Source organism: Chroicocephalus ridibundus, chromosome 14, assembly GCF_963924245.1.
Source record: "Chroicocephalus ridibundus chromosome 14, bChrRid1.1, whole genome shotgun sequence".
In the NCBI taxonomy this organism is placed as follows: Eukaryota; Metazoa; Chordata; class Aves; order Charadriiformes; family Laridae; genus Chroicocephalus; species Chroicocephalus ridibundus.
In genome coordinates, this window is record NC_086297.1 from 12,439,261 (window position 1) to 12,454,017 (window position 14,757).

Below are 14,757 nucleotides of genomic sequence, written 5' to 3' on the forward strand. Positions count from 1 at the left end.
CGTTGTCATTTTAAAGAGCTCGCCCAGCTGGTCAGAAGGTCAGTGCTACATCTGAGGAGCAATGCCATCTGTCCAGCTCTATGAAGAAGAGTTAGATGCAATGCCTTCTGTCAGTCTGGGACTTGAGTACGAATTACTCATGCCTCGGTAAGGACTTTGCATAGGCAGGTGGGGAGCTGCTATCTTTGCTCTGCTGGTGCAGCACAAGTGGCACATAAGAAAAGGCAAAATCTGCCCTCGAGTTTCAGTTGCTGGTCTCTGACTTTCTAAAACCAGGCATTCTACTGTGTGGGGGCATGGAGGGGGCCACAGAACCAAGCAGTTCCTGCAAGTGATGCTGCAGAGCTGCAGATCCACACGTGCTGTGGCTTCATGTTCAGGGTGGTGGGGGCTGCTGGGGCTGAGCAGGAGCAGACAGGACATCAGGACCGGTCAGGAGCACATGCTGAGTGTGAGGGGCCGGCTGACAGATGGACACTGCCAGGTCCAGTCTGCTGAATGAACGTAAGAAAATACATTGAAACAGACCAGAAAGTGCCTGGTTGGGCCAATGTGTCTCATCTTTCTGTCCCGTGCTGAGGGTTCCTCAGAAGAGCTCAGCTCAGGCATCCAGGTAAGAGACAAGTCTCTGAACTGGCCAGCACTCGGTATCCAAAGGACTTCAGGAAACCTGTCCTGCCAGGCTGTCCTCTCCATAAGCCCAGCCTGGAGACAGCCATGCCTTCAGACCATCACCCACAGAGTGGTAGGCTCAGAGCTGCAGCCCCCTGTCTTCAGCGCCCGGGCAGAGCTGCTCCTCTCCCATTAGCTCCCAATAGCTCCCGTCAGCTGCCACCAGTGAGAGGCATCAAAGTGGGTGAGGGGGTGGCCGTGGGTGGAAGGAGAAGGGACAGCTGAGTCACCTCTCAGGATGGGTGTAAATGCTCCTGGTCCCTTTGGATATGTCACTGCCGAGACGAGATGCAAGGGCACAAATGCGCAACATCGTCTCTGCTCAGATGAGTCATGAGTTGACTTTTCCAGTGCAGGCAGCAGCTCTTGGTATCATCACCAGTGCCTCTGTGAGACATCTACCAGCCTCTGGGACCCCTGAGGGCCTCGGCAAGGTTCACTCTCTCATGCTTGTTTTTTTTTCCTTTCTCTTCTGCTGCTGTGTTTTTAATCTCACAGAATACCAAGGAAGGCTAGCATCTGCGGATGCTGCTGACTGTTGGGTGAAGGCTCTCACATCCAGCCCTGGCACAGGGAGCTGCTGTCTCCAAGGTGGTGACATGCTCCCTATGAGGCCCAGTCCTGGGACTGAGCACTGAATCACTCCGTGCAAACAAAAAGAAATATATTTGCTTCCCATTGAGAAATAGCTTTTCACTGTCTGTAAGTGCTCTGCACCACCTGCGTCTCAAGGCCACCTCCACGGTCCCAGCCATGGCCGAGAGTGCAGACAGGCTGAAGGTGTCTGCTTGCTGGGGAAGGAGGCCCTGGCATGGCAGCAGGAAGGGTACGACTTTCGGGATTTGTGGGAAGTTCTTCCCATTAAGGAATCACTGCAGACCCACAGCCCCCATGTGGGGTCTTTACCAAAGGCAAGGGAAAGTCTCCCATTTACCCTTACCCCATCTCTTCTTCATCCTTCTTATCTCCCTAGCCTCCCCCCACAACCCTCAGCTCCTGTCCCTAACCCATGGTCCACTCTGTTGATGTGGCAGCTAAAAGCCCCCTCCTCCTGGATGGCCAACGGGTAAGAAACCAACCTCTTCCCAACTCTGTCATTCACCCCCTGGGTGACCCTGGGCTCCTCTACTTCTTCTGCTCCCAGACTGGGCATCAGTTTCTTCCTTGCACCCTGCAGGTCCTTAGAGCAAAGACTGCACGTACACACCAAGAGCCCAGACCACAGGACTGGTTTGATGGTGACTTCAACAGGACATTAATCTGGACTCCTGCCACAAGAAGCAATATGTCTCTTGGCAAATGTCAGCTCCATGGGGCTCCCAGCCCACTGCAAGGGGTTAATGCCAGGGCTCTCAGTGCACCCAAGGGCTCTGCGACCCCTTCTCCACCTGCTCATGTTCAAGACCAGCTCTGATGTAGGACAGCTGTGTAATCTGGGATCAGACTGCTGGGAAAACAGACAAAGCATGAGAAGGAGCTGTGTGGAGCCTTCACTGGAGTGGGGACTTCCCCTGGTGTGCTTGGGAGCTGCATTTATGTTTAGGTCCTTGCCCTTGGTCTTGCCTTGCAGGTAAACCTGTGCCCAGCCCTGTACCTGGCTGATTCTCGCCTTGCCTTGCTGACTTGACGTTCTAGCTTGACCTTGGACTTGGCTCATCACTGCAGACTGGTGTGGGATTCACTGGACACAGCCATGAACCTCTCTGCTCTCGCTCACATACCACGGGGCCACATCATCCTGTCGGTGAGGATATCCTCCTGCCTGCTTTGCTGTCACCTTAGCTCGTTCCCTTGAGGAGCAACCCACTCTTGCCCCTCCCTGACAGTTATTATCCCCACTTTACAGAATGAACATAATATAATCATTAAAGTGTGGGCACATGGTGGCTGCATAAAGTTGCAACAGCTTTTACTTTTCCTTGCCAGCTGAAATGCAAACTGCCACTCACCTCCCACCGCTCTGGGGATCTATTGAGAAGAACACGGGGCATGTCGTGGCCCACACTGCATTTACATGTCAAGGTTTCAGAAAGAAATGAGCTCTTCTTCCACGTATAGCAGCTGAAAAGCAATTACTGCCCTTGCCTCTGCTATGGAGGCTTTCACTAGTGTGTTTTCTTCTGCACTGGTGTCACACTGAGGGCACTGCACAGGGTCATTTTCTGATGATGGATGGTAACTCCCTGAGCTTCAATGGCCCAACATGTGTCTGAGCTCAAGAGGCTTGAGGGAAATTGGGTTTCCAGGATGAGTTCTTGCTGAGGCCTGACCTAAAGTACTGTGTTTCTAATTGAGTTTACTCCTTTGAATCCAAGCCTGCAGAGAAAGCAACAGCAAACGCACAGAGGGAGCATCCTCTGTTTGGACTCTGCATCAAGTGTCCCCGCCCCAAACTCATCCTTCCTCTGCTTTCCAAACAGCAGCCAGCACCAGCCCTGGAGTCATCTGTTTGCCTTGCCACTCATGAAAGCACAGATATGGAGAATGAAGGGGGTTAATCTGTGCCTTCCTCCCTCTGGAAGGAAGGGGTCAGGTGCTGAGGAACCCCCAGGCGTTATAAACATGGACCAACCGGACTCAGGCTTTTCCAGAGGATGCATTAGCTGAAGCCGCTGGCTCAGGACAGGAAGCGAATACTGGAGAAAAGGGAGCAAGAGCATGTGATCAATGGTGTCTTGCCTCAAAACCTGTAAGCTTATGTCATTGAGTCTATGGTCCATTAAAAGGTCCTCCCCAAAAGACTCTGAGCCTGGTCTGAACTCCATTAGTGTGTCTCCAGAGCCATTTTTAGTCCTCTTGTTTTGTATTCATCATGTCGGCTCTCACAATGAACAGCTAAATGCTTGGTGCAATACCTTTGGCCAGTTCATCCTTCACCGATACCCGTTCTCCACATTTTTCTTAACAGCTTACAGGGGGAAGGTGAGTTTTGGTGTATAGCACATGGCTATGCAGAGAAATCCGCATCCTTGGATGTGCTCAGTGTGGTGGTGGAAAACCTCTGAAGCTCTCCTGAAGCACAGTCCCCCACACTCCGTTGCGATGTCCCTCTCAAATATCTCAGAGCTTGTGGGAGGGTGAGTGGGAGGTCCAAATGTGACCACTATTACTAATCCCTATTTGGGACCACATTCCTGTCCCAGCCTGCTCTCCCTATCTTGCATGCCTTGCTGGGACACTGTCTCCTGCAACCAGAATCCCACCTGCTAGAGAAGGCACCCCAACGGCGTCTGGGTGAAGCTGTGAGATGGAGCTGCTCTGGTCTTTCCAGTCCTCCCAGGAAATGAAGAGACACCTTAAAATATTTGGTTATTTTTAATAGCATAAAAGGTGTTAGCAACTTGTGCAGGACAGAAGAGACAGAAAGGTGTGAAACTTCGCTGGTGTAATCTATGGTGGAGTCTACAATATCTGTAGGGCCCTCTGTCCTCCTCTTTTCCTTCCCACCCTGCTGAGCCTTTGCTGGCAGAGCGGGTCATGTTGGCGTGTCCCTTATAGCTCTGGAAGTATAGATGCTCGGTGGTGGTTCTGCATGTCCTTCCGTTTCACCTCCATTGAGATGTCTGTGAGGTCTCGGATAAACTGCTGAATCTAGGGTGGGGGAGAGAGATGGCAGAGCTCAGAGCGGGGATGGGGACAGGAGGCAGAGGGGAGCTTGTTGGCCCTTTTGGAGGGCAAATTTCACCAACCAAACTGAGCAGGACAATAAGGCATTTGCCCGGGTGGATCTGCACCACCAGAATGGCCTTTTGTGAGTGAGTCTGAGTTCAGGGCAAGGGTGAATGAAACCAAACCTTGGCCATGGGTTCATCTGCATCCCCGGCATCCCCCGCCCCAGCCTGCCTAGTTCCCACTCCTTCTTCCCCCACAGGGACCCACACCCTGCTCCGCCTCCTGGGATGAGACAGGTTTGCCTGGTGTCCTCTACCCATTCCCCTTGCCCAAGAGAGAGCCCAGGTGAAAAGGAGGGTGTCTGCTGAACACATGGATTTCTCTGGGCTCTCCCCTCCTTTTGGGCAGCTGAGGGTCATTGCTGCTCCTCTCTCTGGGCAGGGAGAAGGGGTCTGGCTTGGCTCTACCATGGTCAGCTGTCTGTGGCTGTCATCCATCGGCACGTTCAGGTTTGCTTTCAGCTGCGTGCTCACACACTGGAAGAGGTTGAGGATGGCCAGCTTGATGGTGCCCAGCTCCTGCGTCTTCTTGGCAGTCGTGTTCTGGATGTCAGCCCAGCGAGTCTCCTGAGAGGAGAGGAGACATGCAACATGGGGAGGTGCCCCAGCAAACATGCGGCTTCAGCACTGGAGACCCTGGCTTGGAGACACTAACTTCTGCACTCATCTGTTTTGCTAGAAAGAACCTGTCCTTGCCCAGAGCTGTGCTGCAGGCTTGGTGTAGTGGAATCACATCCAGGAACCACCACAGCTGCTGCTTGCCCCAGGAACCTCTCCATCTCTCTGACAGTTCCTGCAGTCCTCACTACGTCGGGTCGTCCCTTCAGGCCCCATTTGCACTCCCCACAGCAGGTCTAGCTGATACCCTGGGAGCAGCACATCCCACTGCCACCCTCCCAGACCAGGTGCTTTCCAGCTTTGCCTGATGGCACCCAACTCCTGGAGCGTGGAGTATCCAAGAAGGCAATTTGGAAAGGACCCCTCAGAATGATGGGAAGGGAGCAGAGGCCAGCAGAGCTGAGGGTATTTTCAAGGGCTACCAAGATGATGAGGGGACTGGAACACCTCTCTTAGGAAGAAAGGCTGAGGGATTTGGGTCTCTTCAGTCCGGAAAAAAGATGCCTGAGGGGGGATCTTATCAACGCTTATCAATACTGAAAGGGGGGGTGTCAGGAGGATGGGGCCAGGCTCTTTTCAGTGGTGCCCGGGGACAGGACAAGGGGTAACGGGCACAAACTTGACCATAGGGAGTTCCACCTAAATATGAGGAGGAACTTCTTTGCTGTGAGGGTGGCAGAGCCCTGGCACAGGCTGCCCCGAGAGGTGGAGGAGTCTCCGTCTCTGGAGACATTCCAAACCCGCCTGGAGGCGTTCCTGTGCCACCTGCTCTGGGTGACCCTGGTCTGGCAGGGGGTTGGACTGGGTGATCTCCAGAGGTCCCTGCCAACCCCCACCGTTCTGTGACTCTGTGATACTGCATGCTGAGCACTGGCTACACATTGATGTGCCTCATCACAGCCCAGTTTACCACCAGTGTGGTCGCTTTTGAACTGGTAAGGAGGGAGGAGAAGAGGTGAGCCCTGGTGGGCAGATGCTGTGCAAAGGGTGATAGCAAATAATGAAAATAAGCAAAACCAGCTTCACTCTGAGGCCTGAGCCATGGACAGTGAAGACCACGAGACATGTCACACTGAGGCCCCATTACAGGGATGATGCTGCAAGGAATGGTGAATGGAAATGAGTATGACCCAGCTAGACAAACCCAATGGGCATGTGGTGGAATATTCTTGGGTTTTTTTGCCAAGGCAGACCTCCCAAAGCCTGGTTAGCTGATCTCCTTTGACTATGAGTTCAAGCAAGAACCGAAAGATCACAATGGCTTTGCGAGGGCCTTGTTTTAACCCGTGATGTAACCTGTAACCTGCTCCAGACTTGGTCTGTCATTCTTTTCTATAATCCTTGGAGGGACGAAATTAGACAACTCCTCCAATTACAAGGACTGCTCTTGGGCCTTACCATGACCCTATGGCTTACGGATGAGCCACCAGCTGGTCCTGTCACAGCCAAGCCTTGGAGATTTTCCCCTGCCCGCCCCACATTTCCTCACCCAGGAGAGGATGTCACTTTGAGCCTGGTCAAAACATAGTTGGAGCTGCACCAGCTCATTTTTGTACTGCAGGATCTCAGCTTCTTTCTCTTCCATGTACTGGTCCAGGAGCACCTTGGCTTGCTCAGACATTTCCTTGTGCCTCTGTTGTGACTGCAGCAGGTCCTTGTGCATCCTCACCAGCGTCTTGTAGCGCGAAATGACTTCCCGGATCTCCTCAAACTGCAGCACAGGGCTCCTGGTGTTAGTAAGCCTCCTGCCCTCCCCTCATCATGATTGCAAGTCTCATGCTGTTTGGCACCCTGCCCTGACCAGGGACAACGCCTTCCCCAGATGAAACACCTATAAATACTTAAAGGGTGGGTGTCAGGAGGATGGGGCCAGGCTCTTTTCAGTGGTGCCCGGGGACAGGACAAGGGGTAACGGGCACAAACTTGACCATAGGGAGTTCCACCTAAACACGAGGAGGAACTTCTTTGCTGTGAGGGTGGCAGAGCCCTGGCACAGGCTGCCCCGAGAGGTGGTGGAGTCTCCGTCTCTGGAGACATCCCAAACCCGCCTGGAGGCGTTCCTGTGCCACCTGCTGTGGGTGACCCTGCTCTGGCAGGGGGTTGGACTGGGTGATCTCCAGAGGCCCCTTCCAACCCCCACCATTCTGTGATTCTGTGTGATTTTGTGATTCTGTGAAAGGTCTTCTCTTCTTGACGAGACTACTGCCCCAATTGGTTTGTGAGCTTCACCACATCCCCTGTATGATGACATCCCACTGTACAGTTCCAGAGCTGTCACTGCCATAAGCAAGGGGAGATATTGTACGTCTTCCCCAGGTGAACAGTGCTCTGACAAAACACAAAGCACAACTACAACTGACAGTGCCGAGTCAGCTAGAAATGGGAGGGGGGCAGCTGGGACTGCAGGAGCATGAGCAATCCATGGAGTGATGCCTGGGCATCTTTGAGAGAGGGCACAGCTTTTTTGACAACTGCCTGGGTTCCCATTCACAGGCAGCTTTTCAATTCTCCCAACCTACCAATGTGACATGAAAGAACGACAAAAAAAATGGTTCCCATTCCCCTCAGCCCCGTGTTTTTCCCCCTTCGAACAGTTTTTCTTTGGTTTTGTCAAGGCTTCACCTCCTTTTCTGGTTCTTCTCCCCTAACTCTGGTCCCTTTGGCACACCTTGGTTGCAGGGAACCTCCTTCCATCCCATCTGAGGTCTCTGGGTTTGATCAAGTGTTATGATTTCCCTGGAATTGCCTATCTCCTCTAGGTTTAACACCCACATAAAGTTCTCCTCGAGGCCATGATCTGTCTCTGTCATGTCCAAACTCACCTGTGAGATCTTCACTACATCCTCCAGGTATTTGTTGAAGATCGAGTACTTCTGCACTCTGTTGCAGAGTTTCTGGTGCTTATTTCTCAGGGCCTCCAGTTTCCCCTTAGCTCTCAAAAGCTCACTCTCCTTTTGCATCTTATTCTCTCTCTCTCTGATGGCTTTCTTCAGAGCTTGCATTCGCATCTTATCATTTTCCTGGTGGTGTTTGTCCCACCAACACACATACATTCACACACACAGAGCGAAAAGAAGACAAGGGAAGATGGAGCTGGGTCACTCAGCAGCAGTGGGAGGAGGTGCCTTCACAAAGGAGAGACCAGCACTGGAGCACCCCGGGAGCATTTTCACTCCCTGTTTGACAGGGCCATTGCTCTTGCATTGACCCTTTGGTCTTGGAGACAGGCATCTGGGACGACTCTCTGATTTTCAGGTCTACTGGTATCTGTCCCTGGAAGACACCCAGGTGTCAACAGTGGGGACAGGCTGTGACCCTTCTGGGGGGATGCCTGGGGTCTCCAGGAGATCACTCTGGTACAGGACAAGCTCTCTCGTGCCCAAGCCCTACCAGGGCTTTCCACAGCTGTGGTACAAAACCCTGTGCCCTGCCAGTCCTGTTCCTCACGCCTCCAGGCTCAAGGGAGGCTTGGACAGGGCTTGGCCCAAAATTGTCTCCCAAGAGAGGGAAGGAGGTGGTGGTGTGGTTCAGGGTCATGTCAGTCGAGCAGGTGTACCTTTAAAGTCTTCCCAGATTCCTCCATGTGGGTTTTCAGCTGCGCCTCCTTAGCATGGAGGTCCCTCCACCGGCAGGTTATGACTTTCATCCGCTCCCTGAAGTCCTGGCAACACCAGAGTGAGTGTGACATGGCTGCCCGCACCTGGAGCCAGTCACCGGCCCACTGCTCCCCTCCACAAAACCACAAGCCCTGCCGACCATGCCCCAGCACCCTTCCATCTTTCTCACCTCTTCCTTCACCTCCAGACCCTTTTGCATCTGTTCAACTTGTTTCTTCTTTGCCTGGAAGCGAAGAAATGGAGACGGGGTGTCGTCCTCTGTCAGTCTGAGTTTTCTGTCACACAAGTTTTCCTTAAGGTTACACGCTGGGTCCAGTACCTTGGCAGGGTGTTGGCTTGCTCTGCCCCATCACCCCACTGTGTCCCAGGTGGGGTGACAGGGCAGAACAACCCAACACCGTCTCAGATCCCATTTGGCAGCATGGCATCCCCACCTCTCCCCAGTGGGGATCCCACTGACAGAGCAAGGGGGTGGGACAGGGCTGGAGAAGGGAGGTACAGGAGGAGACTGAAGTGGCGGAGATAAGGGATGGGAGTTTGTCACGGTGCGGGGAGGAGGGATGGAGGAGACAGGAGAGGAGGATGGAGGGGATGGAGGTGGATGGAGAAGCCCCCTCACCTGAGCAAGGGCAGGCAGTTCTGCTTGTACTGCATGCGAAAATAGGCCAACAGGTCCTCATCGCCCATGTTGGCCATCGCTCCAGCCACCAGCAGGGCCCAGAAAGCCCAGGTTCTCCTAGCACTGCTCCCCTCCCAAGCCAGCCCAGGAGCTCTCCTGCAATCCTGAGGGCTCGGTGTTGCACAGGAGAGGCAGCTGGGCAGGGGACAAGCCCCTGGGTGCCTCTTGCCTCCACTTTCCCAGGACCTTCCTTGCCCCAGTCGTGCCTTTGGCCGCCAGCTCTTCGTGGCCAATTGGCGTGGAATGGTTGCTGTGGGCAGTTGGAAGATGCTCAGGTGGTTACTTGGCAACCAAAGCAGGGTGATGCCCCCACGCCAGCAAGGGGGGCTGACCACTGTGTCCAGCACCAGGACCCTCCAGCACTAAAGGAAAGCTGAACAAATGCGGATTTCTTTCCCTTCCTCCCACTTTCTCTGGTTCCTTCTCTGCTAAAAATCAGCCCCTGTGTCCTGTGACCTCTGCTGTGTTGGGCAGGTGTTTCAGCGCCCCAACATCCATCTCACTGTCTCAGGGTTCAGGGCAGGAGCTCACCCCTTCTCTCCCAAAACACCAGATGGAAAGACAGTTAAATTGAGGGCACATCCTCAGGGATGCTTGATCACTGTATCACCCATGGTTTCCTCTCTGTGTGGGACTGAGGTATACCATTCTCTAAAATGTTACAGATTTTAAAATTTTTTAATTTTTTTTTTCCCCCCCCAGAACAAGGCATTTGAGCAAGGTCCATTGCCCAAAATAAGGGGTGGTATTCATGGGCTGGGTGGCGGAAAACCTACAGATGATGGTGACCTCGGGGTCTGCTCCTTCCATGAGAGATTTCACCCTCCGAGTTTTGCTTCTGTCCGTCTCACTTCCTCACTGGCTTAACAGGCAAGAACATTTCTGTGAGCTACTGAAGCTGAAACACCCCTGGCTTGGAGGGGAGAAGTCTTAATTTCTGTTAAAACCCTGACTTGCATCAGGGAAATTGTTTTCAGGCAAACGTCACCCCTTGCTCATTATAAACCAACAAGAGCTGGGGAAGGTCTGCCAGATCCGTCACTGCTTGAAACAGCAAGAAGATGTATGGCCCAGGAAGGGACCATTCGTTACATGAGAGACGCTTCATTTAGAGACAAATGACCCAAGGCAAAGCAGTGAATACGCCTGGCTTTTATTACTGAGGTTCAAATTGGTCCCGTCAGCGACAGGTGATTTCCCCTCTGTCCATCCCAAGGTCATCATGGGGCTGTTCCCATCCTGACAGGTCAGGCAGATTAAACCTGGTCTTCTGCAGCAGTTTCTGGACCTTGGCATGGACAAGGCTCGCCTGGGAGCAGGGCCTGTGCCAGCCTGCAAGGTGAGGGGGCTCAGCCCTTCCTCCAGCAGGCAGGGATCCCCTCTGGAAAAGTCCTTCCCACTCTTGCATCCCCTGGGCTGGAGGAGCTGCTGCTCCCCAGCAGAGCATGGGAACCCACCAGACAAGCGACCAGGAAGGTCTCAGAATGTCTGAACGTCACGTGCTTGGTGCCGAGCTGGGAGCTGGGGCAGAGCCTGTCTGGGAAGCGACAGTGGCGTGCTCTGTCGAACAAGCCGAGCTGCGGAGCCACGTGTGTCCTTGTCCTCTGGTGGCTGAACTGTGCTGTCTGAAATTAAGAAAAACCCTACAGCTTCGGGGAGAGCAGTCTGAGGCAGCTGCTGGGCACCAGGATCAGCACTTCAAGCAATTACAGTTCATTTTCATTATGAATAATTGGAGACAGACATTTCCAAGGGGAAGCACTGGCTGACTTGCCAGTCTAACTGAGAATTCCCCCTTGTATGACATTTTGTCATGCAAATGACAGATGGGCTCCAGGGAGCAAGTGACATCATCAGTCACCTTCCTGCTCGTTAGGCATGCATAAAAACGAGGGGCTGCCCCTGTCCCTGTTTCCTTCTTCCTGAGGAGGTGCTGCCCTTCCGCAGCAAGGATTGAAAGCGCAGCCCATAATGAAATCCCTGGGGTTTTACCTTCCCCCGTAGGTAGCTGTGGGGTTCTCGCTTTCCACACTGAACCCTCCCAGCGAAGCTGCTGCTGCCAGCAGGCTTCCGAATGAAGGAGAAGTCACCACGGGGTTTTATTCTTATTGATCAGTAGAAGTTGGAGCTGAGTCCAAGGGGGGTCAGTCAGGGCTCGGTGGGGTTTTGGAGGCCTCCCAACACTCTTGTGCCCAGGGAAAGCCCCTCGCTGTGCATCCTTTTCATCCCGTGTTGGCAGTGGGGAGCTGCAGTGCCCGCTGGCTTAGCACAGCAGAGAGCCAAGCTCAGATCGCTTGTGTTCCTCTCAGCCTTTCTTGTGCGGCATCCCACAGACCATCACCAACATCATCTCAAGGACTCCCTCTGCTCTTGCCTCCACCTCCCCCGTTTCGGCAGACAGCAAAGCTGCTTGCACTGGGGATCTTTGTGTGCCCCGTCTGTACAGCACCTTGTGACGTTTGCTCCTTGTCATCACCCCAATGCCAAAATGACTAGCATAAAATACGTGCACTGCAGCAAACAGGATCCCCCAAACTCTATTCAGGGGTGTCATCTTCTGTGTGAGACAGTGAACTGGCTGAGAAAAGGACTGTTAAGTCTAGAAGATTTGGGATGTGGTGTGAGCTGCCCTGTGGTTACCAGGGTACCAGTGGTGTCTGCTAGGGTGTTGGGAAGGTGCTCTGGAGGGCAGGTCCCATGGACTCCCCTTGATGGGTTTCCCACCTGGCCCACAGGGCTGAGCTTCTCCAGGGACAATCCCAGGAGAATCCTGGACAGGGCAGTTGGGTCTGTCTGGGTACATTATTGGGATTCCCCCCTCTGCCGTTGTTTTCTGAGTTCCTCAATGATTGCACTGATGAAGCTTGTATGTGCTCATGGCTTTCTGTGGTGGTTTCCAGCATGGCTGGACCAGGGAACCACTCAGGGGTCCCCCCTGCCGGTGTTCCTCTGGGCTCGTTTGTGTTTGTACACCCTCTCACACATTGCTAAACTTGACCATGGGAAGTTCCACCTAAACATGAGGAGGAACTTCTTTGCTGTGAGGGTGGCAGAGCCCTGGCACAGGCTGCCCCGAGAGGTGGTGGAGTCTCCGTCTCTGGAGACATCCCAAACCCGCCTGGAGGCGTTCCTGTGCCACCTGCTGTGGGTGACCCTGCTCTGGCAGGGGGTTGGACTGGGTGATCTCCAGAGGTCCCTGCCAACCCTATGATTCTATGATTGCCCAACAGCCACCTCCAGCGCATCTAGGGTCTACTGGACCCCTTTGTGCTTGCATTGCCCCGCCACCAGCTCTGCGCAGAACCGCTGGCTGCTGTGGAGAGGACACCCGAGTCCAGCATCTGTATTGGAAAAATTAGTAAGGAATCAAGAGGGGGATTAGTGCCAAACAGCCATTATCCTGGGGAAATGGGGACAACCTGAACTAGGAATGGTGATCTCAGGTCTCATGGTTGGGAGAGGAGGAGGAAGACAAAGCAGTGCTCGGAGGAGGGATGTTCGGGATGGAGGGAGAGGAAACGCTGTGATTGTTGGAGAGGGAAAGACACGGGTGACCAAGTGGGTCTGAAAATACACTTTGTGTGTATTTTCCCCTGAAGATGAAAAGGCTGCTGGCTGGCCTGACACAGAGACACCTGAATTTTAAGTACCCAGTGATACCCAGGTACCCTCCATGCAGCACCACGGTGCTCTGGGCCTCTGCACCGACTCCCTCCACTGTCTTGTAGCACCCTCCTCCCTGCAGGGCAGGCAAACCCAGATCATGAAGCACCCAAAACCACATGTTGTCCTGGCTCTTGCCTACTCCGAAAGCAACAGTCCCTGTTAGCGGATCTGCTTCCCGGGGTGCTGGTGGGTGGGAGACCCTGAGCTGGGGTCGGACCTCTGCCCGCCTGGAGGGAAGCCGAGCAGGATGAGACCAGACCCTGCATTTCACAGCTATGGTGAAAGTGTTTGCAGACAGCTTTTTTTTTTTTTTTTTTTAAAACATTCCTAATCACCATTTTCTTCTTTTATCCTCACACCCAGGTTTTATCTCCGACAAACGCTTTCCTCCTCAATACACTATGCATTAAAAAAGAGTTTCTTCCTATTATGCTCTCCATAGCAACTGCATCAGCTTGCCCTGAATAAATTACCTCTGACTTGACATCCCTTATTAGAGTACAGAAAATGCCATTTCTGAGTCATAGCTACCCAGGAGAAACCTTTTCTGTTCATCCTTTAGGTGCATCCCTCACCTTTTTACTCTTTGAAGGAAACTGCATTATTTATTTATTTTTCTTTAAATCATCTCCTCTGCTTTTGAAGCCCCTGGAATTGAAAGCTGATAGAAAACTGACACAGACTTTTCCTTCTGGCCTTCAGAAGCTCCCAGCGCAGTACAAAACACCTTTGGTGATAGCTGACTCCTCTGAATCTCGCTGGGCTCTGTATTGGCGTGATTTTGAATGGCCAAATCTCTTCCCAGCATCTTTGATAGAATCACGGAATCACAGAATGGTTCGGGTTGGAAGGGACCGTAAAGCCCACCCAGTGCCACCCCCTGCCCTGGGCAGGGACACCTCCCACCAGCCCAGGTTGCTCCAAGCCCCGGCCAACCTGGCCTTGAACCCCTCCAGGGATGGGGCAGCCACAGCTTCTCTGGGCAACCTGGGCCAGGGGCTCACCGCCCTCACAGCAAAGAATTTCTTCCTCAGATCTCATCTAAATCTCCCCTCTTCCAGTTTAAAACCCTTCCCCCTAATCCTATGGCTCCACTCCCTGATCCAGAGTCCCTCCCCAGCTTTTCTGGAGCCCTTTTAGGGACTGGATGGGGCTCTAAGGTCTCCCCGGAGCCTTCTCTTCTCCAGGTTGAACCCCCCCAGCTCTCTCAGCCTGTCCTCGCAGCAGAGGGGCTCCAACCCTCGGATCATCTTTGCGGCCCTCTGCTGGACCTGTTCCAACAGGTCCATGTCCTTCTTGTGCTGAGGGCTTTCCCCAGTTCTTAGGTCCCAAGGGACAGGCTTAAGGGGAAAGATGAGCGTCTATCCAGGGACACCATGGCACTGTATCTTGGTGGGAACAGACAGCATGGGGACATTCAAATACGGTATCTTCCTTGAGTGCCCAGGGATTTTTGAGGTTGTGGAGCGGTTCCCATGTGGAACTGGGACCGTCTGGAGCTGAAGAAAGATCCCTGCCCCACTCCAGGAGTCTGTCAAGCCTGAGATTCCTCCCAATTTGCCAAAGAACTTGAATTTTCTCTGGGACAGCGTGGCCGTGGCCCAGGAGAGGGAGCACTTATTAAACAAGTGTGCAGTCCCAGATGCAGTCCCGGTCCTGCCCTGTTTCCTTGCCCTGGGATAACTCCAGGCAGCCTTTCTGGTGGTGGGCAAAGGTCTGACCCTTCCACACAGCACACCTTCCTCTGCCCTGTTCCCATCCCAGCCTGCCCCTGCGATGCAAAAGCAGTTGATGCGTATGGCAAGGCAGGATAAATGTGCTGATCGGTAAGGGA

General features: G+C 53.4%; 1 protein-coding gene across 1 annotated transcript; it reads right to left on the reverse strand.

The window, feature by feature from the left end:
• Positions 1 to 4,164: 4,164 nt before the first annotated feature.
• CCDC42 (coiled-coil domain containing 42) lies at positions 4,165 to 13,041 on the reverse strand. Its single transcript, XM_063352486.1, has 9 exons — positions 12,908 to 13,041; positions 11,250 to 11,324; positions 9,198 to 9,392; positions 8,748 to 8,853; positions 8,518 to 8,622; positions 7,784 to 7,981; positions 6,451 to 6,672; positions 4,752 to 4,910; positions 4,165 to 4,263 (listed from the first exon to the last, which is right to left on the reverse strand). The coding sequence occupies exons 1-9, from the start codon at positions 13,039 to 13,041 to the stop codon at positions 4,165 to 4,167; spliced, it is 1,293 nt and encodes a 430-aa protein (XP_063208556.1).
• Between the last annotated feature and the right edge of the window lie 1,716 nt (positions 13,042 to 14,757).

Excerpts from the sequence above, each read along its gene's own strand:
- CCDC42 (XM_063352486.1), bottom strand. The coding sequence starts at position 13,041 with ATGTGGTTTTGGGTGCTTCATGATCTGGGTTTGCCTGCCCTGCAGGGA. Across the intron at positions 11,325-12,907 it reads GGGTACCTGGGTATCACTGG|CCTGCTGGCAGCAGCAGCTT; the intron begins GTACTTAAAATT and ends TTCATTCGGAAG. Across the intron at positions 6,673-7,783 it reads ATGTAGTGAAGATCTCACAG|TTTGAGGAGATCCGGGAAGT; the intron begins GTGAGTTTGGAC and ends CCTGTGCTGCAG.